This window comes from Alosa alosa, chromosome 11, assembly GCF_017589495.1.
Source record: "Alosa alosa isolate M-15738 ecotype Scorff River chromosome 11, AALO_Geno_1.1, whole genome shotgun sequence".
Taxonomy (NCBI): Eukaryota; Metazoa; Chordata; class Actinopteri; order Clupeiformes; family Clupeidae; genus Alosa; species Alosa alosa.
The window spans coordinates 32,360,419-32,387,786 of NC_063199.1; the positions used below are offsets into that span (position 1 = coordinate 32,360,419).

The following is a 27,368-nucleotide window of genomic DNA, read 5'->3' on the forward strand; positions in this document are numbered from 1 at the left end:
GAAAATAACAGACACTCGAGTTGTCAGTGACACCATAAACTTCTCTTGTCTAATGGAGGGCACGAGAGTTTTCTAAATATATGCCTCAACTTCGGCACTGGTAAACAAACTGCCATTTGACCACTTGGATTTTGTATTCAAACGCTTTTTCTACCCATGAGCAAGAGCAAAGTGAAGTGTGAAGGGCCAGTGTGTACAGCTCAGAGAAGGTGAAAACTGTTGCTCACAGAGAGAGAGAGACATTCGGTTGGACGAGGGTTCATCACTTAACATTCATACATGCATATGGCATGCTTGTGATCGTCCTTTTTTCGGTATATGAAAATTACAGAGTTCTACTAGTCCTGAATGCAAGAAAAAGCATTGGAGGGAGAGAGAGAGCATGATGTCATGCTGCTAGTCCTTCTCCTGCAGGGCCTGACAGTAGGAGGAGGAGATCTTTATGAGAAGCAGCTGTGAGGAGCGGCAGGTCTCTTGGGTAGTGGAGCAGTGGAGAGGAGGACATCAGCTCCTCTCAGCACCGACTAAGCCATCAACTCCCAACATCCAAAACATCACAGTTAAAGCCTCACAGCAACAGTGGCAAAGTCCTCCTTGCCCTCACTAGCATCACACCAAATGACAACACCTAACAGGACACCAGATAATTCACTCTGTGCATACCTGCTGGTAAAATTGAGCCCTTGTGTTCACACAATTTGATGTAGTGATAGTACTCTCTGTTGATACATCCTGAAAGTACATCCTGTTGACAGCATTGCTGACAACTCCACACTGGAAACCTGACTATGTTGTTAATGTCTGCTGACAACAATGTAATCCCATCTGACAACACAGTACTGTCTGGTGATACTGTGTCGTGTCCTGCTCTTCTTTGTTAGGCCATGGACTGAAAACATACTCTCATTGACAACCTCATATCTCACCAGAATTATCCCTCATAGTCCTTATCACTTAAACCCAAATGGGGAAGGCTGAGTGCTGAGTACATGTTGAGGAAACATGTCTGGAAACGCTGATATTAAGCAGTGGTGGTGATAACTCTAGATAGGAGATAGATACTAGAACTCTAGATAGGAGACTTTCCTTCTCAAACCAGAATACCATGTGTACCAAAATATCCAAGATTGTCCAGGTTATGTAGTGGTAATATCAAATATATGCAATCAATATCCCTCAACCTCTCCTAAAAAGGCCTGATTTGGAGCAAGATCCATTCTCTGAACGCACTATAATGGATTACCAATAAGGCTTGGGGTTGAGTTTTAGGATGGTTACTGAGCTTTAGAATAAATAACTATAGTACTAAGGGTATCTAATGACTGCAGCTGGTCAAACAGACTTTTTCTTATCTGACAAGCATCCGGTCAAATAACAGTGGTCTGAGTGCATACCATGAATTATTTGACTCTCTCCACAGAGTTAACACAGTCTCTCACACTGAGTTAACACAGTCCCTCCACAGAGTTAACACAGTCTCTCACACAGAGTTAACACAGTCTCTCCACAGAGTTAACACAGTCTCTCCACTGAGTTAACACAGTGTCTCCACTGAGTTGTCTCTCACACAGAGTTAACACAGTCTCTCCACAAAGTTAACACAGTCTCTCCACTGAGTTAACACAGTCTCTCACACTGAGTTAACACAGTCTCTCCACAGAGTTAACACAGTCTCTCACACTGAGTTAACACAGTCTCTCCACAGAGTTAACACAGTCTCTCCACAGAGTTAACACAGTCTCTCACACTGAGTTAACACAGTCTCTCCACAGAGTTAACACAGTCTCTCACACTGAGTTAACACAGTCTCTCCACAGAGTTAACACTCTTCCACAGAGTTAACACAGTGTCTCCACAGTCTCTCCCACAGAGTTAACACAGTCTCTCCACAGAGTTAACACAGTCTCTCCACTGAGTTGTCTCTCACACAGAGTTAACACAGTCTCTCACACTGAGTTAACACAGTCTCTCCACAGAGTTAACACAGTCTCTCCACAGAGTTAACACAGTGTCTCCACAGAGTTAACACAGTGTCTCCACAGAGTTAACACAGTCTCTCCACAGAGTTAATACAGTCTCTCACACTGAGTTAACACAGTCTCTCCACAGAGTTAACACAGTCTCTCACACTGAGTTAACACAGTGTCTCCACTGAGTTGTCTCTCACACAGAGTTAACACAGTCTCTCCACAGAGTTAACACAGTCTCTCACACAGTCTCTCCACAGAGTTAACACAGTCTCTCACACAGTGTCTCACACTGGCAGAGAAGGTGTGGGCCCGTCACGCTCGCTTCTCCGCTGGAGCAGGAAGGGCTGTCTCGCTGACCTTGCCGTCTTCTGTCGATCCCGGCATTGTAGCGATCCCATGTGTGGAGCTGACCGGTGCAGGGCAGGCCCCTCGGCTTGGCCGCGCTGGTCGAAAGGCGTGTGAGGTGGCGGCTGGTGATTTGTGTGGGTCAGGGGAGGCTGAGTCTGGAGCGCTTTGTGCGTCGGGGGATTTACGGCCAGCTTGCAGATGGTCGGGGTCTCTCTTTTCCACTCGCTCACACACACATTACTTGTCCTCTTTGAAGCGCTTGCACGAGCACACACACACATTACTTGTCCTCTTTGAAGCGCTTGCACGAGCACACACACACATTACTTGTCCTCTATGAAGCGCTTGCACGAGCACACACACACATTACTTGTCCTCTTTGAAGCGCTTGCACGAGCACACACACACATTACTTGTCCTCTACAAGCGCTTGCACGAGCACACACACACATTACTTGTCCTCTATGAAGCACTTGCACGAGCACACACACACATTACTTGTCCTCTATGAAGCACTTGCACGAGCACACACACACACACACACACACACACACACACACACACACACACACACACACACACACACACACACATTTGTACACAGAAGTAGACACTGGAGATAAAAATGTGTACATACAGTACCAGCCAGACAAACCTAGTTCTTCCACAAGCAGTCATGCAGAAAAAGTCATTTAAACGTTTCAAATAAACGTACACACAAACATGTTCTGATTTACGTATTTACAGACTTATCAGATGGTTCCGTGGCCCTTGTAAATGCCCTCTCTCCTTCCCTCGCTCCTGTGGCTTCACGGCTCTCTCGTCTTTACGTAACTCTTGTTGTGTCCAGATACCAGTGACGGTCTGCCGATAGGCATCTCCTGTTTAGAGCGGTTAGTTACGCAACTGATTAAGCCTGATGCCCTGGCTCTGACCTACACTGCTGTCCCATCTCCTCAACCTCAGCTACCACAAACCCACTACAATCACCTCACATTCACTAATTCACAGAGATCCAACTTTAATTTCTTGCCTGTGGTACCTGTGATGAACTAATTTCTTCGAGGTTGGCAAGAGAAAGTGTTGGGTCTCTTGGGGTGTAGACTTTGGCAGGAATTAGCCATTTTCTTCAGCTCTATTACGCTGAATTTTTAGTGTGTTTGGGTTAGTTTGGTCATTGTAGCCAACTTTGTTAAAGTGGCAAGCCCATTTAATAGATGTAGCTTTGTCTCAGAATGCCAGTGGCATTCAATGTGGTCCACTTTGAGTCTCTTGAGTATCTTTGTAAACCCCAAAAAACCCAGAAAACAGTTTAAACTCAGAAACTTAGTTTCGTTTATCTCAGTTGATGTTCTAATGCAAAAATAATGCAAACCATGCAAGCTTTTACTAAATATATCAGTTCTTTTGACTACATTTCACAGTGTCATGGACATCGGTTCATACTGATGATGGGATCCCTAATCTTTCAGACCAACATAAGATAGGTTGAGAAATGGCAAACTAATCTCTAATAGTCAGGTATGTCAGCATGCCTCAGCAGACCTCACTCGGAAACACATACTGAGATGTTTCCGTTGTCTGACGGTCCCTCCTAGTTTGTAAATCCACCAGTGTTGAACAGAATGTCGTACTTCACCAAAGTTCTGTGAGTCAGACCTGTCACACCAATCAACCCCAAAAAGAAGCTCCCCTGCTACCCAGGAGTGATAAAACGAGCGGGCCTGTCACATTTACAGAGATAGATTAAGTGCCTTTCACGTACACACACTCTTTTATATAGAGATCCGAGCTTTAGCCTCTGGGTAGACTAGTGGCTCACCAGCCTCACTGGAGCCTTCAAGTGCCAAATCCAATGCTACAGATCTGGGCTACACTGACTGGAACAGTACTTCTGTTATTGGAGACCAGCCATTAGTGTATATAATGTGATTAAACTCTCAACCTCAAGGCACCTCTTACAGTTCTGTGTATGTAAACAGAAGCAAATACCAAGAGCTGAAATGCAGTGGATGTGGTGAAAAGTGACTCACAAATAAGTAACATGTTTTCTTCTGCGGAATGTGAGACATTTAGCCGCCATACCTTTCCCAGAAACCTCGCCATTAATGTGTAGCTCCATTCTCCCCACTCTATCACAATGTAATAATATACTTTTATTATTATCCTAAATATTCTCCCTCACGTAAAAGCTCCATTTAAATTTTTCTTGAGCCTGTCTTTCAGCCCACTCCAGCCTCAACCTTGACCGAGAAAAGAAATGTAAAGCTACACTTCACTTTTTTTCTGGGGCAGCAAGCATTCTTCAGCTCTGCTCATTTGGATTGTGGCTCCTTTTTTCCTCTCCATTTTCAGTTGCAGGAGAGAGGGGGGGGTGCACGAAGACGGAGGGGATGCTGTTTCTGCTCAAACATGTGACCCCCCTACACACACACACACACACACACACACACAGCTGAAAATCATTTGGGCCTACAGGCCAGTGATAAGCTGACGCAAACCTCCCTCCCTCTCCCAAGGGCAAAGAGAAAGAGAGATGTAAGGCCCACGTTATGTTCAGATGCATAATGTCTATCTAGAATGATAACTTCTGTTATAACTTATGTCAGGGTTAGGAATGCCTTTCCAAACCTCAAATCACAGATCTTTAGTAGCACTTTACTATTCCATCTCTCATATCAAAGGTTAGTCACCACATGCCAGAGGAGTGCCGTGTTCCTCTTGGCTTCGGAGGAACACAAACAGCCAAGGAGGAGAGCCAACAGCATCGCTGGGACTTTTAGTTGTGCCAGATATTACTCATTGTCCAAATCAACAATTCACTTAACTCCCTTGCAAAGTCACACAGCTTCAGCTCCAAGGTGAACCACATTCTAAGCAGGACAGAGAGTGTCCATCCAAGCATTTCAATGCTTCATAGGGAACTGGACCAGCTGCAGGGAACACTGGAATGCCTAGTATGAGGTCTAAGCGGTGAGGCACTGCAGAGATGCAGGGACTGTGTGTATGATTACACTGAGGGCTTTCTAAATGGGGTCAGTCGGCCATGTACCATGTGGTTCTCTCCTCCTCCTAAGCCTGGAGGTGATGTCATGCTTCCTTGTTATGACGTTTGGAAGGTAGAATTACACGGATGAGTAAGTGGATGATGTGTTTGTCATGTCCTTTCAACAGTGAGGTTGAATAACTGTTCCACAATTAGGACAATAAAAAGCCATTGAAATGAGAATGTCCATTATAAAATATAATGATAGCCAATCATTCACCACCTATTTCTACTTTTCATGTGAATGCTGTAGCTAGAAACAACCCGTTCTGATTTAGCTAGTGCTTGCCTGTTCGTCAGTGCTTGCTTGAAATTCTTAGTTTGGCACGGAAATGAGGAACGTATGGAGCCAGCGTTGAAACAAGCAGATGTTGGCAACACATCATTCATGGCTAACATCAGAGGGTATGTCAACATCCTCACTTGCAAGTAAAACAGAATGCCCTCTTGTTGTGTCGGAATGTTGCTGACATGCCACTAACAGGCCCTAATTGCATTACATTTGGGAATTTCCAGTACTTTGACCCCTCAAAAATGTCAATATCAAGTATCTTCTGTGTGTTTGATTTCACTGAATGCACATGTGTATGATGCCGAATTCATGAGGAAAGTGATATTTTTGTTTTGCACATAGCAAGTTCATTGGGGTTAAATAAGACACCCCAATAAGACTCACTGTGGTTGTTTGGTGGTTAACTCCATCCACTGATCACTTCACTGTCTATTTGCCATTCAACAAGTTCATCATATTACCGTCTGTTTTTAGAAGGTTCAGTTCTGCCGTGCTCCATTATATAGTTTGTATATTGTTTGTGACTGATTTGGTCTTTCTGTCTTTGCAGGATGCCAGCTGCTAGCACGATGACTGGTGGAAGGGCTCTTCTGCTCTGCACGAACACTGACAACTGCATTTACCAATCTGTCAACGGGTATGGAACACATGATGCCCTTCCAACGTGAACTAATAGCTGCACATTTCTCCTGCCTGCCCACAAGCAAACTGGATGGACTAAATTAACTAGCTAGTAAATGATTAGCCATTATACCTGTTAATTATTACCTCTTGAAACAGCAGCCACAGCTGACCACTCTGCGTGAATGTCCATTTAGCCATAAACACTCAACATGTGTCCACCAACCCCCACCCACCCCCCCCGCACCTTACGCAGACATGCAAACACACACACACGCACACACACAGAGACACAGATAGATAAACAGGCACACACGCACACACAAACTTTGAACTAGTGGGCACTCCTCTGCAGTGCATGCTTCTTACTAATATAAATATGAACACTAATGAAAATTACTAAACTGATGTTCACCATTAACTAAATAATGACATGACTTGGGTGGTATGGAATGCTGTGTAGCAAATTAGTGGGGGCAATAAATGTGATGAAGGAGGCTCTTGGAGCAGCTCCCTGCTCATTACATTTCTCCCCATTTGACCTCACAGTCATTGAGACTGTCTGCTCAAATCCTCATCAAATGTACACTGTGGGGGATGAAAGATCCTTTCGTACTTTTTTTTCATCATGCATCTCCCTGAGACGTCTGAGTGTTTCAACATTTGGTTTGTTCAACTGGTAGAGGGTTGTCACAACACCTGCTTGAAATGTCAGTTCCCTTCTTTATCTAAACTGGTTATTACCTCCTACTAGGAAGACGCTATCAAAATGCCCCTATCCAAAGCTCTTGTTCGGCTTTCTTTCTTGCTTCTCCACTTTCTTTCTTTTTCTTGGCCCATGGGTTTGACCCTGGTTTTCCTCTTCACTGCTCCATGCTTCATAAAATCTGCAGCCTCAGCCGAGGGGCAAAAATCTCGTAAAACCAAGAGATTTTCAAAACTTTCCCCCTTTGCCAAGGGTTGTGATTGAAAAATGACTCTGATTTGAAATTCTATGAGATAAATGTGCTTATGGGCAGCAGTGCACATGTCTTTTGAACCGTTTCCAGTTGCACGACATGAGTTTGAAAACTATTTTGCGATGTCGTGAAAAATTACATGGCCCATATTTCTGCAGTTTGTTTGTTGAAACACAATGGTTTGATGATGAATTGGACAGCATCCAAGAATTTGTTTATCATTTGAGCTGATAATAGAAAAAAATCAAACAGAGAATTCCCTCTGCTTCCAGAAATAGCTATAGATAAATAGATCCTCAACTGACATGGAGGTTTCAGCTAGTTCAAAACCATTTTTGCCCTGTGACCTTTCTAACTTGGAGCATCATTTCTCCAAAGAGAGAAATTAATGAGATGCAAACAGACCTAGCGCAGACAAATTGCCATTTATATGCGTAGGTTTGAGATTCAGGCTAATCATAAGTTTCACCAAGTGTAAGAATAACTAATTACAGCTCCTCTTGTTGCTCTGTAATTAAGCAGAGTTGTGATCACTGAGGCTTGGTGTGTGACTGAGGCCAGAGAGCGATCATGAGTGTGTGCTTTGTGGTGTTTGCAGGCTCCAGTGCTGCGGGTTGAAGCTCGGGGAGGCTCCAAGTGCTGTGCCCCAGCAGCCAGAGCTGTGTGGGGACGCGGAAGGCGACAGGGCCAGTGCGGCGCGGCTCACGGCCCCGTACGACCGCGGCGACAGCCCGCGGGGCGACGACATGCTCGCCCACAAGCGCTCCGGCAGCATCGACACCCACGCCGAGAACGGCCTCGCCGGCTGCAGCGGCAAGCTCTCCAAAACCCCCATGGCTGTCAGAAGCAGCGCCAGCATCCGAGACAAGATCTCCCAGTGGGAGGGCAAGACCGAGTCCGCCGCCGGGCCCTGTCCAGCGGCAGCAGCGGCAGCTGGACAGAGAGAGGCCGATGGCATGAGGAAGAAGGACATCAAAAGCACCGAGATTCAGAGGCGAGACAGTAGGAGGCTCGTCAGCTGGGAGAGACAGGACTCTGGCAAGGAGAACGGAGGAAAAAACAGTGACTCAAGGCCCATGTCTCCCGAAGGCTTCGCTAGGGACCGGGAAAGCGTACTGGACAAGGGACTTCGTGGTAAAATGCCGGAGACTGTCCAAGATAAAAAATCAGTTTCGACTCACATTAAGAAACTGGAGCAGGCCATGAAAGAGACGCCAAGCAAGCCCACCATAGCGTTCCCTGGGAACTATTTCTGCCCTCCTTCCAAGGAGGAGCAGGAGGAGGCGGAGAGGAAGGGGGTGGAGCCTATTTTCGGGACACTGGATGAAGCTCGACCCTCGAGTCGCAATCGCCGAGGTCGCGATGGAGACCCAGAGAACGTTTACACGGAGCCTGGGGTACCATCCATCAACCCCGTACCCAAACCCCAACGCACCTTCCAGCACCACACACCCCCGCCGGGCGCCCTAATGTCCGCTGGAGGGTCGATGAAAAGCAGACGCAACCTACCCCCTCTACCCTCAATACCCCCACCACCACTGCCCACTTGCCCCCCACCTGGTGTCTGCAGAAGGCCCTGGGCAGACAGGCCTCGGGATAGCAGCAACAGGTATGCTTTGTTTTGTTCCTGGTGCATAGGCTGTTACACAATAGCAAAGTGTTTGACAATGGTTCATTGTTCCAATATGGACTTTTCTTGTGGTAGGCATCCCTGTGTTACATACCATACCATATGTGGTAGTTTTACACGGTTAGGGGGGGGGGGGGGACAGAATACTCTTTGTGAGGGTGACCATTGGATTTATTGTCTCCACCCCCTCCAACTGAGTCTGAATGGAAGGGTGCTCTGAAACTAGAGCATTAACAAGGTTGTCTTGTCTTCTTGTTTCAAATTGGTTGGTGTGTCTTTGTGCAGTCTCCTTTCACATCTACAAAATCAGACTTTACTGGTCCAGGGTAACGAATAAGGAGCTGCTATTTTCTGCTAAGGCCAAGGGAGCATTTATTTCCAGATTATGCTTGTTTTCTTTTCCTCTCAAACCTAATGAAATCCCAAAACAAAAACCTAGCATCCATGCAGGTGTCCCAGTCTGTTACCACAACAATCTCTTGAGCTCACCAATTTCCTCTAAGTCCTTGTGGATCCACCACCCTCCATTTGCCCCCCCTCCTTCATTATTGTCCTTGCGCTGGTGTTCCTGCAGGAAGTCTTATGAGTTCGAGGACCTGATGCAGTCGTCCACCGAGAGCTGTCGGGTGGACTGGTATGCCCAGGCCAAGCTGACCCTTACACGCACTTTATCGGAGGAGAACGTCTACGAGGATATCCTAGGTAACGCGCTCCCTTCACGCTGGCACTGAGAGCCAGGAAACCAGACCTACTTCATTATGTGCTGTTGTGTAACACAGCATTATAATGAGCAGTAAATGGGAAATGTAAATGTTATGAGCAGACCAATGATTTTAATGGGTCCATTGTATTTGTCTTAGTTATCATTTGTATGTCTCTTTTTGTCTTTCACTTAAATGTCAGTACCCCTTTGAAATGCAACATTGGTTTGTATCAATTGTGCAGCATTTTGCACAATATTCTAAAATAACTGGTTGGTTATTGCTGATTTAGCTTTTGCTATGTATTGTCTTCATGGGAGTAAGCTTGTGTTTGGTTTACCCCATGTCTTGGGGTAAACTCATTTCTTGACTCAGTGGAGCTGTGTGAGGTCTGATCTGAGGAGGTCTCTGATGTTTGCTCATGGAACAGCAGGGGGGCAATGAGATCGGTCCTCAGAGTGGTCACCATATGGACTGGTTTCAGTGGTGTATGATCACAGCTGGTGTATTGGTATAGCTGGGATATTGTGAGAGGAGTTTGAGGGTCTTATTTAATATATAGTCTGTGGGAAAACTCCTACAAATTTGCCATTACCCATTATATGGTTTTACAATATGTACAACGCATTCAATATGTGGGCTTTTCAACTATATTATAATAATAAGTGGTTGAAATAAGTGGTTGAAGAGATTGTGATTGTACAGTTATGCACATGCTGGCTCAAATGTTCATTAGCAATGGCTGAGGTGGGGTCACAAATCAGATGTGTATAAGTTTTGTTTTGTTGAAGTTCAGTACCTGCGGGGCATGAGGTTGCTTTAACGAGTGAAATGTGAGAGTAGTGCAGCGATGGGCCGCCTTCTGCGGAAAAGAACTGGATGTTCCTGCCTCACGTCCTCCTCCTACAGGTCGCATCTGGCGGATGAATCGACAAGGGAGATGGGCTGTTTCTGACATGAATCCTCTCCCCCTACGACTCCCGACCACTTCCTAATACTCCCCACTCCTCTCTAATAGCCTGCTAGCGGCGATGGTTGCGCGTGGCAGAATGAGCCGCTGCGTGCGGTCACACTTGGCTGCGAATGACAGCACCTCGAGTAGTTTCCTTGGCAAACTGTCAAACATCTGGGGCAAGGGGTTGAAAAAAGCAAAACAAAAACAAAACAGTTGGAAAGGGTAGCTGGAAAATGGAATAAAATAAAAAAATGTTTTGACTCAGGAAATTAGCAATAAATATCCAGGGAATCTTTATCTGGTGAGTGTGCAGTGACTTATGATGCTAGAGTGGTTGCCATGTTTGACAAAGTGAGTGTTTTCTCTAAACTGTTTTTAGATCCTCCATCAAAAGAAAACCCTTATGAAGATATTGAATTGGAGAGCCGTTGCCTTGGAAACAAATGTCCCTTGCCTGTGTCACCCTCCTCCTCAATTCCAGACACACCATCTAAGGTAGGAATACCTTGATGAGTTTTGATTTTATGGCAATGAGTCCAAGTCTAATGTTTAATGTAATGAAACTACCACAAACTAACTAATACCTTAATTCTCTGTGTGTGTGTGTGTGTCCACTCTAATCTCTGGCCCTGACGACAGCTCACCTCTAAGCCTGGATTCTTCAGGCAGAACTCAGAGCGTCGCAGCTTCAAACTGCTGGAACTGCGTAAGACCAATCGTGACGGGGGCATTGCGTCACCCTCGCGCATCAGCCCCCCGTCCACCCCCAGCAGCCCCGACGACACCCCCTGCCTCTCCGGAGACCCTTACAACCGCAGACGCAGGAAAATCCCAAAGGTACCGTCAATGGGCCCCAGGCCTGGGCTGAGGCTCCATGTCCACAACTCACCCTGGTGATTTACCGTCCGCTGCTCAGCGAGTTGTTGTCTGGAAATGCTTTAACTGGCCAAGAGACGCTGCAGACAATCGTCTGAGATAAACAAGAGTCCCCCCCTTTCCGAGCCTCATGTGTTTGCGCTCAGGAAAAGTTTGTGGATGTCAATGTGATGAAGTCATGTTGTGCTATAAGCTCAGTGGCTCTGTGCTGTGCTCGCAGATGGTGCTGAAGATCAACGGCATGTTTGAGGCGAGGAGAGGGAAGAAGAGGATGAAGCGTGTCTCCCAGTCCACAGAGGCCAGCTCAGGGAGAGGTGCGTACAAGTGAGGAGGTCCACTCCACTCCTCCGCACCTTCATCTAACAGGCCACGAGGAGTTGGACAGTTGACGTACCAGTCCCCCCCATATGTGTCCACTTAGCTTTATGAGCTTGTTTACATTTTGTGGGTCAGTTAGTTTGGGCCCTTTTTTTTCCAAGATGTGGAGGGTTACACCACTTTATCAAACACATCTGTGGAACCAGGCAGGGGATATAGCACGTCTGTGCACGCTCAGCTTTTCTTCACTTACGTCACTGTCGCCTCTTCCTTTGATCTCCATGTAGTGACTGATGAGAACAGCGAATCGGAAAGTGACACTGAGGAGAAACTGAAAGGTGAGAAGAGATACGGAGGCCTTTCTGTACAAGAATTACTTGAGTGTCTACAAAGTGCAATTGTACACAATGTATACTAGCACCAAAGCAAGTGCTGGGTCAGTCTTGTCTGGACAGCTAACAATCTAATCTGGTCTTCCCTCATGTGCTTTTAGCCCACAGCCAGCGTTTGGTGTCGGTCCAGTCCATGCTAAAACAGACGGGCCGATACCGCACCCTTGAGCGAGACCTTATGGACCTACAAGAGAGGAAGCTCTTTGAGTACTTCCTGGTGGTTGCGCTTCATAAGATGAAGGCCGGGGCACCTTACCTGCCGGAGGTGACCCAGCAGTTTCCGCTGAAGGTAGGAAGGCAACACCAATACTGTACATCACAAGAGTCTGAGTCAGTGGATAGAAAGCCATGATGCTTAGATTTACACCGTGCTGGGAATGTCAATGTCATGACGCACTTGCGTGTGTGTGAGAGGAGCTGGATATGCCATTAGTAGTGAAAATAATGCACATTTTTTGGGACACTACACATTTTTTCCACCAGCTGGAGAGGAGTTTTAAATTCATGAGAGAAGCCGAGGATCAGCTGAAGGTCATCCCCCAGTTCTGCTTCCCTGATGCTAAGGACTGGATACCTGTTGACCACTTTCCCAGGTGAGACCATACACTTTACATATTTGACAACAGTGTGATTTTCAGTCTGCGTTGTACACAAGTACAATAAATCTCTGTGGCATCTGTTGACCGTTGGACTACACGCAAACTCACTCGGTAATGAATTCCTGATTACTTATGGTCTGTCGCATGTGAGCAGCAGACAGAGTGATTGGTTTAGCCTGGTCTCATGTGACCACTATAATGAAAGCTGCTTTGGCCAGGTGACAGGTAATAATAATCTAGTGTGATGAGTTACACACGGAGGAATTTGGGTCCAAGCTGAAGAATCACTCACACCACCACCTGCAGGCATGCTCATTCATCACACTGACACTCGAAGGCAGAGCTATGTCACTGGCGAACAGCAGCTGTCTTTGTGTATTTTACGCTGCCCATGTCAACCCCGAATATATATTATGCCCCCCTCCACTCCATTCACAGCCTTGAGTGCCTTATTGTAGGAACTGAGTGATCACTCAGGCTATGGACTAATGAGAGTTCTCTTCTCTCAGCAAGCTCTCCATGCAGTTGTTTGAAGATGTTTTTCCCCTCCCCTTTAAATCTCAAATCTCTTTTCTTTATTTCAAAGTGAGACCTTCTCGTTTGTCCTGACGGGTGAGGATGGAAGTCGAAGATTTGGTTACTGCCGCCGTTTGCTGGTGAGTTAGTTTCATCTGCTAGGTTTGTAATGTGCAACTCCAGTATTTGGACGGGGAAAGTCTACTCTGAACAGTGGTAAACGCACTGGGTTGAATAGTTTGGCTTTGTCACTGGTGTGTCTGGGCAGGAAAGCCTCCTTATATCCTGTTTCCTCAGCTTACAGCATGTGCTGTTAGTGTTAGTGCTGTTTGCATGTGCAGTATAGCAGGTGTCAGGAGATCCAGCTGAACTGCACTCCGTAACCCTCCACTCTCCTCATGTGCCACTACATTGACTCTTTTTCACTCCAGCCCAGCGGCAAAGGAAGGCGCCTGCCCGAAGTCTACTGCATCGTGAGCCGGCTGGGCTGTTTTGACCTCTTCTCTAAGGTACCTTCGCCTCCCACCGTTCCCGCCCCCTCCACCACACTCGCTACTCAAGCCCCGCCCCCGTGCGCTCGCGATCCCACGTTCCCAAAGGGCCTGAGCGCCGCCACTGACAAACACATGTGAGCTGCAGCTGATGTGGTTGCTCGCAGCGAGCTGGGCTCTCTAATGAAATGTAATTTCGGTGTGCACCCATATGGCTATGAAACGTTGGTCTGTGTGCCTGTGTTTGTGGGAACGCTGTGTTAATCGTGTGTGTGTATGTGTGTGTGTGTGTGTATGCGTGTGTGTGTGTGTGTGTGTGTGTGTGTGTGTGTGTGTGTGTGTGTGTGTGTGTGTGTGTGTGTGTGTGTGTGTGTGTGTGTGTGTGTGTGTGTGTATGTGTGTGTGTGTGTGTGTGTGTATGTGTGTGTGTGTGTGTGTGTGTGTGTATGTGTGTGTGTGTGTGTGTGCGGTGCGTGTGTGTGTGTGTGTGTGTGTGTGTGTGTGTGTGCGTGTGTGTGTGTGTGTGTGTGTGTGTGTGTGTTCATGTCTCTCAGATCCTTGATGAGGTGGAAAAGAGGAGAGCCATTTCTCCAGCCCTGGTGCAGCCGTTCATGAGAGGCATCATGGAGGCTCCTTTCCCAGCCCCGGGGAGAACCATCACTGTGAAGAACTTTCTTCCAGGGTCAGGCACAGAGGTCAGTCACATTCAGGAGAACACACAAAGTCACCCATACATTTCAGTGGCACCATGCCAACAGAAACATCCCTGGCAACAATAAATCAGCAAGCACACATAGATATTTGTGTGTATTCATGTGTTACAGTGAAATAATTCCCTCCCCTCTCTCCTCACCTTTTCAAGACATTTTGTCATTTGTCATGGGAGCAGTGTCTAATACATACCTGTCTCGTCCAGGTGATTGAGCTGTGTCGGCCGGCAGACTCCCGCCTGGAGCACGTGGACTTCGAGTGCCTCTTCTCCTCCCTGAGTCTGCGCCTCCTGCTACGAGTCTTCGCCTCCCTCCTGCTGGAGCGTCGGGTCATCTTCACTGCAGACAAGCTCAGGTGAGTCGCCGTCTCGGACTCTGCTAAACACTCAGTCATGGGTTGCACATCCTTTTTTTTGTATTATTGCATTTTAGTATCCTGATTCTTAGTATCATGATCCCTAATATCGTATTTATGGCAGGAATTGTCTGGGGCTAGTCCTTTGGTTTGAAATGGAATATTTTCTAAGACAGCAGCATTTTTTTTGGTGTTACTGAGCCTTGTAAGCCTACTGGAGAGATGGTACATTCACCCAGAGTGAGGGATTAGACTGAAGAGCCCGTATATATTCCTCCTAACACCCCTGTCTGGGTGCTGTTGGTATGTGTGAAGGATGGAGTGAAAGGGAGACAGGGGATGACAATGCAACAAAGGGTAGAAGACTGTACGTGGAACAATTTTGCCGAGAGAAAGTTGTGGAAAAAATGCTGTTGTGTTATACGGTTGCCTTGGGAACAATCTTTTCTCTTTTGGAAAAAGCTACAGGAATCCAGAAGCAGGCTTGACAAAAGAGAGACACAAGACTGTGTGTAGGCAGAGAAGCCTACAGAACACTGCCCTCCTCAGGCATTTTTCTGAAATTCTACTTAACTTTTCAGTTCACTAAACTTTTGAAATAATGAATATCTATGTTATAAAGAATACATTTCATGGGCAGATCCTATATGCAAAGAATATGTTTTCAAAGGATGATGAGTAAATACATGAAGAGTTGCTGAACTAAGGGGAACTTTGACACTGATGTATTTTGAAGCTCATAAATGAAAACAGACACATATTGAAGACATACTGAAAACAGTCACACACTGAAGATATTAAGTCAAAATTGAAAGGCTACTTCCTTCGTCACCACAAAGCCGGCATCATACCATTACCAAACTCTCAAGTTTTTTCTGTAAAAGGCAAGTGTAATTACAAAATCTTTTGTTGTATTTGCACTTGAACCGGTTCTTTGAACTTTCCAGAGAAACTACCGTACATTGTCTTTCTCCAGTGAAGACTAACTGAGTGTAGTTTTATATCCTCATCATGCCACCCTGTGGTGAAAAGAGGAACTACACAGAAATTCAAAGCAATTGGTTAAATTAATTGAACCATTAAAGTCACAGTCAGTGATTTGATTAAACCTCTGAGTTGTCTTTTACCTAATGGCAGACACAAAAACAATAACTTTCCACCAAGAAAATCCTTTAAAAGTCCCTTTAAGCCAGGATCCCAATATTGCTAGATGATGACAGTCCCCTCTGTGTGCCTGTGTTCCAGTACGCTGTCTCAGTGCTGCCACGCGGTGGTGGTCCTCCTCTACCCCTTCACCTGGCAGCACACCTACATTCCAGTGCTCCCCCCTGCTATGATGGACATTGTGTGCACACCTACGCCTTTCATTGTGGGCCTGCTGTCCAGCTCCCTGCCTCGTCTGAAAGAGCTGCCCATTGAAGAGGTAAGACCTATGCCAGTTGGACACTAAGGAATGCATATAATGATGAAAAGTTTGTGAATTGTTTCTTTTTTTAAAAAACAGAGGAATAGGAATCTTTTAAATTAAATGACACTAATTATAATGTGATGACGCTTTTATAACTGTTACGGGGTTTCCGTGAAAACTGTAGATAATGCAATTTACTCCATAGGAAGTCATTTTAGTTCCATTTTGTTATGTTATAATGGAAACTAAAAAGAAAAGGAAGGAAAGAAGACTATTATTGGCTTAGAGCAGTAACGGCAAACTCTAAAAAAAAGTTCTGAGGGTCTGAATGTTCCCACGAGCACCTCATATTTCAGATGGCTTTTATGTGTGAACATGGCACAGGTCACCCGTAGAGCCTTGACCCTTTCCTCTGTCCAACAATGCTGTTCTCTGAAAAAGAGCTGAGAATACTGGCCTTGCAGGAAATGACATCACCCCTCCCTTCTACTCTTTCCACAGGTTCTGGTAGTCGACCTTGGCAACAGCCGTTTCCTCAGACAGGTACTATCCCTTGCACTGACTGAAGTTTACTTACCATGAAGCATTTCCATCACAATTCAATATAGAGACTGATTATCCAAATTGTGTTCCTCTAGTTGGATGATGAGGAGTCTATTCTGCCTCACAAACTTCAAGCAGCTCTAGAACACGTTCTGGAGAAGAGGAAGGAACTGGCTAGTGACAAAGGAGACCTTCCCAATGGTGAGATAATCAACCATGATTTCTTAATAAATCAAAAGTCTGTACTTTGTTCACTTTCATAGAGTTACTTAAATTGTAGTTACTAATTAAAGGCATCCTATGTAAGTTTGTTTACCTTAATATAACAGCTTTGAAGCCATTTTGATGGTAAACAATTTGTAACATGGAGAATCACTCACCTAGCTGGCGGTGCCCGGCAAGCGGACCCCAACCAATACTGCATTGATGCCTTTAATTGTCTCCTTACAGGGACTGACATGTCTGACTAGCACTTGCTCTCCCTGCAGAGTCCAGCTCCTGAGCACTGTGGTGTCCGAGGCCTTTTGCGGCTTAGCCGTGGAGATAGTGGGCCACTACCCACTCTTCATGGGCGGCGGGGAGCTGGAGGGACTACGGCCTGCTCCTCCTCCCCCGCCTCCCACCCTCGGCCCCTCCTTCCTTCCAGGCCTTCCATAAAGGCGGTCACCCGTAGAGCCTTGACCCTTTCCCCTCTGTCCAACAATGCTGTTCTCTGAAAAAGAGCTGAGAATACTGGCCTTGCAGGAAATGACATCACCCCTCCCTTCTACTCTTTCCACAGGTTCTGGTAGTCGACCTTGGCAACAGCCGTTTCCTCAGACAGGTACTATCCCTTGCACTGACTGAAGTTTACTTACCATGAAGCATTTCCATCACAATTCAATATAGAGACTGATTATCCAAATTGTGTTCCTCTAGTTGGATGATGAGGAGTCTATTCTGCCTCACAAACTTCAAGCAGCTCTAGAACACGTTCTGGAGAAGAGGAAGGAACTGGCTAGTGACAAAGGAGACCTTCCCAATGGTGAGATAATCAACCATGATTTCTTAATAAATCAAAAGTCTGTACTTTGTTCACTTTCATAGAGTTACTTAAATTGTAGTTACTAATTAAAGGCATCCTATGTAAGTTTGTTTACCTTAATATAACAGCTTTGAAGCCATTTTGATGGTAAACGAATTTGTAACATGGAGAATCACTCACCTAGCTGGCAGTGCCCGGCAAGGCGGACCCCTAACCAATACTGCATTGGATGCCTTTAATTGTCTCCTTACAGGGACTGACATGTCTGACTTAGCACTTGCTCTCCCTGCAGAGTCCAGCTCCTTGAGCACTGTGGTGTCCGAGGCCTTTGTGCGCTTCTTCGTGGAGATAGTGGGCCACTACCCACTCTTCATGGGCGGCGGGGAGCGTGAGGACGACTCGGCCTGCTCCTCCTCCCCGTCTCCCACCCCGTCCTCCTTCCAGCGCGAGGCCTTCCGCAAGGCGGTCACCTCCAAGAGCCTGCGGCGCTTCCTGGAGGTGTTCATGGAGACGCAGATGTTTGCTGGCTTTGTGCAGGAGAGGGAGCATCGTCGGCAAGGCATGAAAGGTGCAGCACTGGTCTTTGCTCTCTGCTCCATACACAAGGCTGCTGTCATTGTGGCAAATGTTGGGTGCCGCTGTTCCCAGGAGATTGCCATGTGAACTGTAGGATAGTTCCGATAGTGTACTTTGATTCATTCTGATTCATTTTATGTTGTGAGGTGTGAATGGCATATAGAGTAAAGTTGTGGGTGTTGCGTTGTCTGTTTCTAAAGTGTGTGCAAGGATGAATGGATATTTGATCTACGTCATTTGTCTTTGTGTAGGTTTGTTTGAAGTTCGGGCTCAAGACTACCTGGACTCATTGCCAGGAATCGAGAACCGTGGAGTCAATAAGTTCCTAAAAGGTTTAGGTAAGAACAGTCCCCCTCAGTACTGTATGTTCATTCAAACCATTATATTGCCTTATCTAATGGCCTCATCTGATAAGTGCTATTCAGGTTACTAAGCACGAGCACAATCTGACCTTTCAATCTGTTCATTCTCTGTCTATATCACAGGAAATAAAATGAAATTCCTCTCCAAGAAATGATGAGCGCACCCCTATTCAGGAGAGGTCAAGAAGAATGGATGTACTTTTATCAGCTTGTTGGACCAAACGCTCCCCAGAGTGGTGTGACCAGGGCGTCAGTTCCAGAAGTTGCGGAGCATCACTGAGATAGGGAGGAAACAATACAATGATGTGGCACAAAACCAAGAAAGTCCGCAGAAAAGATGGAATACAACGCTCTGGCCAAGACAAAGAAAAATGTCCAATAAATCCAATATCCTCTCTTGCCCATTACACATACACTGGCTGGTGGGCAATGAGCAAGCAAGAAACAGGATCCCAGTGCACAAGTCATTCACAGTGCCATGCCATGACCTGCCGTCTCTGCTCTATGTAGAGCCTAAAACCCCATCCCTGAATCCCCAAAACACCAGGACTCGCTTAAAATGTTAGCCATGTAGCCAAAGGAGAAATTGCCTTTGTACAGTTCTCTTTCTCACATCACGTCCATAGTTTTGAACTCTTTCAAAAATAGAGTACAACTTCTTTTAACACAGGAGACTTTAAATTTAATTTATATACTTTTAGACAAATGCTATGCCTTAGTTTTGAAAGAATCCCCTTTACTGAAAGAATAAATGAAGTAGTTTTTCATAACATGTTATTTATCATGGTGCGATTCATGTGAGGTTATAAGAAAATCTGTGCATAGACTTGACATGGGAATGTGACTACGAAATGGGGAGGTAACAATCAGCAAAGATACGTGGATCACAAAAGTCACAGGATTTTCTCTGTAGAGACTCTGAAAAGAAGAGAGATTTGTAGAGAATCAGAACCAAATCTGAGGAGAGACTTGATTTTGTTGACTCAGCCTACTGTTGTTCAAAATATTTTCAAAAACACCACTAGATCTACTTAAACTTGATTGAAAAGAATGCAATGAAAGTGTAAATCAAATAAATTGATTTTCCATTTAAACCAAGATCATTGTGTGTGTTTTTTATTTCATGTTGGAACATGCATTCTTTCACATAGGCTACCTCTCCAGCAAAGCATGGTAAGCGTCTAGGGACTAATTGCAGATGTTCTAATTTAAAGCATAGGCCTATGCCAATACGCACAAACTGATTACCGTATATCACTCTGCAATAGCACAGAGAGCCACTTGCACTATTTAGGTGACTTTGACGCAGTGGCCTATGTTTCCACTGGAGGGCTCTCACAAGTCAGGTGTTGAGAACTGACAGAAGACAAGAGAAGGTGCAGAGCAAACCTACTGTACTATGTCTGCGGCCTCGGTGATTTCATAAGTTTGCTTTTCTCAAGTCCTTCGTTAGAAAAGATATACAAGCATGTAGGCTACTGTACCTTGAGTTTGGAGACAAAAGATAAGTAATTTGTGAATATGCGTCTAAAGCTTTCAGATGTAGTATTTTTGACAGTTGAAAAACATATTAATTACAGTCCATACTACTGGATAGGAGTATATAACAAAAATGTTTCCTAATAATTAGCCCACGCGCTTGGTCAGACAATATTCGCAACAGACACACCCTCAGGTCGTTTCTGTCCGTCGCTCCCATAACGAGCAATGACAATCCTCGACCCCTGCAACTCTGAATGTGATTTCCTTTTCCCCCTACCAAGGCTGCTTCTTTTCCTTTTCAGACCCCAGACCCTCCCCTTGAATCCCCCTCCCTCGTTACGTGTTGCCCGGTCGGTCTGTCCTGCCTCTTGCTTTCCTTTCGTCTTTCTCCCGTCCAGCCTTCATATCATACCACAGCTAATTCCTGAAATTCCAAACTTCCTCGCGCTTCAAACAACTCAGGAAGGGGGGACAAATACTCTGGTATTCCACTCACAATTTACCCCAAAAAATTCAACTTACCCGCCAGACGAAAGCACCCTGAGTGTTGACATTCAAGAGGTAAGTGTTTCTTTGTACTTTTCCTTCGATATTCCTGCTGACCATTCACTCGTGTAAAGGTCTATCCTTCCAGGCAACAGACTCAACCAAGACTTGTCTTTTAGAACAAGACCCTAGCAAAATACGCAAATGCACGCATGCAAGAAAACGCGTCAAATTAGTCAATGTTTACAAATATTTGACATTTTTGAAATTTCTGAAATATTTGTTTTCTGAATTCCAATCATTTTTATTGTCACTGTAGTTGTTTCCTGCGTTTCGGCCGGAACTTTTTTGTAAAGAAACTGAACGTCATCGGTACGCAGTTAGACATTATCGTTCTGCAGAGGTGAACTGTTTACATATTAACGTATAATGTTTGTTTTGAAAGCAAAATATTACTCCTCAGTCTTTAAGGCTACTGTACTGTATTACTTACTGAGCCATCACAGAACTTAAATGAGGAATCAGTATCCACAGGTGGGTGTGCTCTTTTCCATGGTGCCCAATAATAATGAAACTAATAATAATGATAATAATAATAATAATAATAATAGTATGTCTTATGTTAATCAATAAAATTAAAAATACATATTGTATTTACTATTGTTTTGTGTAAGTGAAATTGAGTTCATTCTCTCAATCTGCTGTCTAATATAATGGGTTTAATTTTTGTAGATTCCACAGAATTCATCATAGCTATTTTGCTGTAATTTTTTTGATGTGATTATGCTAATAGACAGACGGACAGGCTGAAATTGTAATTTCACCTTCTGTACACTTGATGCTGATGTTATATATTTAATCAAATTCTATTTTCTATTATTATCTAAAAGAGTGTACTTTTATTAACTCTAAGTCAAAATATGTCACGTGATTTCTCTTAGTTTAGTTCACCACTCATGTTCCAAAAAGGTTGAATGTGTTGGAGGGCTGACAGCTATGGATCTGTTTGGTACTGGACAGGTTTTGTGGATGAATATCTCAGGTTAAGGTTCGATTAGTGAGCAGCTTGCGTGTTTGCCTGTTCCCCACAGAGGTTGCGTGTTGGAGTGAATAGTTCACATGAGCAACAGGTGGACAGGGCCAAGGGAACACTGTGGTGAGGGGGCAAGCGAACACCTGCTAGGGCACTTTGTTAGGTTATGACAGTGACAGGCTATTATTCACACATCTACTTTGTTTTTTGTTTTTCGTCCTGTGCCCTGTTTTTCATCGGTATGTTGTGTTGGTCTCAGTAAACAAGCTGTTTCAGTGGCATATTCATTCACTGGTTACATTATTCAGGTATGTACTCTGGAATGAATCTGTCAAGCAGAAAGGAAAATCATAACTGCCAATAATATCAACATCTCATCCGTACCTTTTTTGTGCTACACACAGCATTGTTTAATGTTTATAAACAAACGTATGAAAATAACTAAATCTGCTAGACCATTGATGAATATCTGAATCATTTGCCAACTAATTATCTGTGCACATGTCATGCTAGATATAGTATGATACCACTAGAGTATGTCATAAACAGGTGGATTCAGCTACTTTGGCCCTAAAAGGAAGTCTGATATTTTAGTTAAATGCAAGTCATTTTTAATTAACGCAATAGGCCTATCAGATGATGTCAGAAATATTCCTACAGTTGTGCATAGCCATATGGGTTTGCATAGCTGGTAGACAGTTGGACAACAGTGGACACATGTTAATCATGATATTCCTAATAGGATGGAAATTGCCTGCTGTTCAAGCTGGTGTCAGGGTGTGTTTAAGCCCGCCAATGTGTGTGTGTATGTGTGTGTGTGTCTTGCACGGATGTGTGAGCGAGTGCGAGCGCTGAGGAGCCTTTCAACCCGGTTCAGCCCACATCGCAGACATTCCTCCTGTGCTCTCTCTGGAAACCAGGATAATGCCTTAGATATGTGGCATCCATTCGGCCCCGGCAGAGTCCAGTGTAAGGGCTCCTCGGCCCTCCGAAACAGACAGCTGTCTCCGGACATGCTGCGCTCCATGTCCAATTGGTTATTGTGTCTGCCAACAGACAGTCCCGGCCCTGCGCGGAAAGTCTTAATGAATTTCCCTTCCAGGGACAGAGATCTGGAGTAGAGATGTGAAGTTTTACCCTCTTGCCGTCTCCATGGTAACCGCCTGCGTATCTGGAGGCTTAAGCAGCGAGACTGGAGTTCGGTCATGGCCCATATGATTCTAATTAAGCGGGACAGAGAGGGGAGGTTAGAGAGGTCCGCTTGGACTCCTGGCCTGCGGCGCTCCCGTGCTCTGACTCTGTGTTGAGTGTGGATTGGGTTAATGTGTTGGGGGAGCCTTTGAGTGGGTGCCACTTGCGTTGAGAAAATCATCTCGTTCACCGGGGAGAGCAAGGTGAAGGCAAAGGCATGTGTTGAGGTCTTAGAGAGCACATATGAGATTGGAACTGGTCAAGTGCAAAACGCCCCCTGCAATCGTAGTGGGTATGGGGGTTTTTTGCTAAAAAACAACAACATGTTCATTTATGCCGACAGTTTCACAGTCTGCATTCATACAAATTAGTAGAAGTAGAAGAGAACTGCTATATGCGTTCCCAAGTCTGGAAAAGTTAGGCTGATTTTTAGGCTGAGTTTTAGTAGGTACAACAGGTGCTCATTGATCATAAGTGGTTTCACACAGAGGTCCAGTTTATACAAGAGGTTATAGCTAGATTTAGTATGTGGCTTTGCCCTCTGTTTTAAATCAGAATGGAGACAATGCATGTATTGTTTTCAGAGTCTGTCACTGTGTTGAGTTCAGGTGGATGATTTTAGACCATCAAAGGGAGGGTGCTGCTGGTAGGAGAGGAAAGAGAGAGGACTCCACACAGCACCACAAGTGATTTGTTCCATAACATTATCCCAGCCTCCATCCTCTCCATCACCCCAACCACAGGCACCCTGTATGAAAGGCCGTAGTCAGAGAACATGAGCAAGGGAAAAATCACCTTTGTCTTGTGGTCGTTTTCCACTCTGTAGGCCAGACCCCAGGCCCTTGGTATGCTGCCCAGCTTTACATTCCGGGGCCGATTAGCAGAGATTGTGTCCAGTTCAGCAGCCCCTTGCAGCCTTCTCCTGCCCCAGTAGGGCCCCAGCATATGCCCCCTACAGCCTTACCCCCAACAAACACACATGGACACACACACACACACACACACACATGGACACACACACACACACACACACACACACACACACACACACACACACACACACACACACACACACACACTCATACCACAAAGCTCAGACACACACATGTAGGCTAACTCTCAGTACAGTATTTAGAAACTAGAGTTATGAGTTTAATGAATGATTCAAATATTCAAAATGAGTGATAAGGCATTTACATATTTACGTTCCTGATGTGTAGCACATTTGAAATATCTGTGTGGAATAACTTCTACAACCACTTTATCAACTTAAACAGGGATTTTTTCTCAACGGAAGGTTAAATGCTCACATGTACGCACACAAACACATTTACACGCATTGACTGGGCAGGCAGCTGTTGCATTTGCTGCTGTTGGAGTGCGAAGTCTGTGTGTAAAGCACAGTGTGTGTGTGTGTGTGTGTGTGTGTGTGTGTGTGCATGTGTGTGCATGTTCGTTCAGGGTGTGTGCTGTTCTGACTGCAGCACCAGCTGAAGGATTATCTGGGCCTGCGGGTTTGTGGGGAGGACAGGCTGAAGTGCTGCTGGGGCTGGAGTTGGAGCTAAGGGCTGGGCGGGCTGGTTGGGTGCGTTGGTGAGGGCTGGGGTTGGGGAGTTCGCTGTGGTGGGAAGCAGCTCGACTTAAGGGCTTACGTCAATTAACCCTGCTGGACACTTTTACTATGGAACCACCCCTCTAATGGTTTGCCCCTCACAGCAAACTCATCAAAACTGGCCCCTATCCCCTTAACTGGCCCTCTAATTCTCGCACAGGGTCGGAAAGAATTAAGGTGACCGTTCGCGTAAAGTGGGCTGGGTTTCAAACAGACTTATGTTTCGTAAGAGGTCAGAATTTTGTATGGATTTTTGGCAGTTCTGTTGTCATGTCAGTACTGAGTTTTGGACTTCAGTCTTTGTTGTCATTTTTATTATGTGTGGCACAATGGATAATAATAATAATAGTGAAAATATATATACAGTATATTATTTTGCCAATAGTGAAATATCGCATTACTTTTCAGTTGGCTTTGGGGTTGGTTTTCAATTGTGGTAGCTCAGCACACAACAGTGGACAGTTATGTTTTTGTATTTATTAAAACCAGTAGTTCTGTATTTGTGTATTTGAATGGTAGCTCATCACAAACCAAAATCTGGTACAACAGTCCATCTGTTCCCAATTTCCTTGTGGTAGCCTCTCGACTCCCTGTTTGTGGATCTGTGAAATGCTTTATGATGAACTGCAAGCCAGTTTATCAAACATTCGACAGGCCTGTCCTGTTGGCTTGGCTGTTGATATGTGATGGAACTCCTTCTCTGAGGCTTCTGAATACACTCATTGTGAAGCATGCCATGTGCCTATGTGTCGGTCTGCGGGATTTCTTTGTATTTCTCCAGATATTTTGTTGTATCTCTTTGTGCTTACGGATGTTACGATTGTGTGTGTGTGTGCGTGTTTTACGGGAAGTTAACTCTAGCAACGTGGGTCTCACAGGAAGAGGGGCGACCAAGTCAAACATACAGACGTGACGCTCTGTGACTCACCGAGCCTCCCTTTTCCTCCTGTTCACACACACACACATACACACACACACACACACACGCACACACACACACACACACAGGCTTAGCCTCGGACAACACCAGCACAGTCACACACATTATTGTCTCCCCAATGAGTCTCGATTTCAAAAGTCAAAGTGACATGTCAGGAGAGGAAGTAAACACAAACGTGACTAACACTCTACAATAGATCTCCACAATAGACTCTTAGATATGACTGCTGAGAATGAGTTGATGACTTATGGTGCTCAAAAGAACCTCCACCCTCTCCTCCCTTTTGACCCTGTAATTAACCCTGACACCTTTGCTATGGGAGAGAGAGAGAGAGAATGACAGAGAGAGAGAGAGAGAGAGAGAGAGAGAGAGAGAGACAAGGGAGACACTTCTACTTTAAATGCTATTATATGCTCAAACAACCTGTGTGTATTCATCTCCAGTGAGGAGTAATTGAGACCCCAGGAGATATATCCTGAGACCTCAGAAATGGCTTCCTTTCTTTATCTCCTTTCCTTAGTAGTGTCTGGGCCTGAAGTGGACTAGATAGGGGGAGTTTTTAGTATGGAAACACTAACACAGCGTTATGGGCAGCTCCCTCTTTCTCCAACAGGTGTCAAGTCCTGGTTGAGAATAGGAAGCAACGCACAGGAAATTGTCCTTAACTGTTTTACACAACTGAGGAACTGTCTAAAGGCACATTTGAACACAACAGTTCTAAGAATACAGTTCTACTAACTACTAACTGGAGAGGCTTCCTGTCCCTAGGGCTTTTTTTTTGTTTACATTCACACAGTAGGAACTCTGAGACACACGTTAGCAGCAGTTAGTTATATTCACACACAGTAGGAACTCTGAGACACACGTTAGCAGCCCAGTTAGTTATATGAACATAAAGCATTGAAACGGACAACAGTGCTATTTAGTTACTAGTTACGGAAGTTTATAGACAAACTAAACTCATGGAAGGAAGCATTCAAAAAAAAGAAAGAATTGCTTTCATTCTAATTCTTCCCATCTGTCCAGAAGGCATTTGTCGTGTGACAGTACATGGCCTGTGCAGCCTTCCCGTGCAGTTTTTATGTTAAGCAAATTTAAACAGAAGCTGAATTATTTTTTAAAGAGATTTTTTAAAGAGATTTTTTGAAACATGGCCTGTGCAGCCTTCTGCAGTTTTATGCCCTGAATTATTTTTTAAAGAGATTTTTTAAAATTTGTGCTTCTGCTGCCCAGGCCAAGTTGGCATGAGATGTCAGTGGTGGACATCAGTAATGTTTCAGATACACAGGGAAAATAGCCTAGAGCTCAAATAGTTATAGGAATTGCGATCAGAGGAACTCAATAATCCCCAGTTCCATGTTGTAGGAATGTACAAAAAAAGGGTTTCTAAGAACTCTATGTTCGAGGAACTGCAAAAAGTCCCTTATAGGGCCCAATAGTGATGACAAGCACTGAGATTGGTACATCGTATGTTTTTTCTTAGTGCTTTATGACTCTCTGCCAGATAGCTTAAAATAACTAGGATAATGTTTTTCTTTCTAAGAGCATCTCATCCTCTGGGTTGATGTCAGTCTATCCATAGCCTCGTTCTCCAGTTTAATGTTTTGCCGCCTGCTCTGTCTCTCCTTCATACACAGAGAGACACACACGCACACTTTCTCTCACATACCCGTTAGGTGCCATGGTGTTTGTTTTATCATCTGGCTAATCTAACTTTTGGATTCGAGGGGTTTTTTCCTAGTAGGAGTAGCAGCATGTACTGGTGTGTTGTAGTGACGCAAAATACCATATGACTCTTCAAATGACTTCACTAGAGGCGCTTCTACACACACACACATATATGCATGCTCAAATGGTAATCCCTAGCTGGCATTATGTGAAATGTGAATGGTTTTCATTTCATTTTACACTTTTTTTTGAAATACTGTTTTC

At 44.9% G+C, this 27,368-nt stretch overlaps 1 protein-coding gene across 1 annotated transcript in view; it reads left to right on the forward strand.

The window, feature by feature from the left end:
- si:dkey-82f1.1 (DENN domain-containing protein 2A) overlaps positions 1-19,790 on the forward strand; it is a 30,380-nt gene extending 10,590 nt beyond the window's left edge. Inside the window, exons 2-20 of the mRNA XM_048257661.1 lie at positions 6,207-6,293; positions 7,835-8,845; positions 9,441-9,568; positions 10,902-11,017; positions 11,162-11,359; positions 11,619-11,712; positions 12,004-12,054; positions 12,210-12,397; positions 12,592-12,701; positions 13,294-13,363; positions 13,655-13,732; positions 14,269-14,409; positions 14,631-14,779; positions 16,025-16,202; positions 16,689-16,730; positions 16,826-16,931; positions 18,047-18,322; positions 18,582-18,668; positions 18,816-19,790. Coding sequence (XP_048113618.1) covers positions 6,208-6,293; positions 7,835-8,845; positions 9,441-9,568; positions 10,902-11,017; positions 11,162-11,359; positions 11,619-11,712; positions 12,004-12,054; positions 12,210-12,397; positions 12,592-12,701; positions 13,294-13,363; positions 13,655-13,732; positions 14,269-14,409; positions 14,631-14,779; positions 16,025-16,202; positions 16,689-16,730; positions 16,826-16,931; positions 18,047-18,322; positions 18,582-18,668; positions 18,816-18,847 — 3,141 coding nt within the window. The 5' untranslated portion in view covers position 6,207 and the 3' untranslated portion in view covers positions 18,848-19,790. The remainder of the gene's footprint in view (positions 1-6,206; positions 6,294-7,834; positions 8,846-9,440; positions 9,569-10,901; positions 11,018-11,161; positions 11,360-11,618; positions 11,713-12,003; positions 12,055-12,209; positions 12,398-12,591; positions 12,702-13,293; positions 13,364-13,654; positions 13,733-14,268; positions 14,410-14,630; positions 14,780-16,024; positions 16,203-16,688; positions 16,731-16,825; positions 16,932-18,046; positions 18,323-18,581; positions 18,669-18,815) is intronic.
- The last annotated feature ends 7,578 nt before the right edge of the window (positions 19,791-27,368 follow it).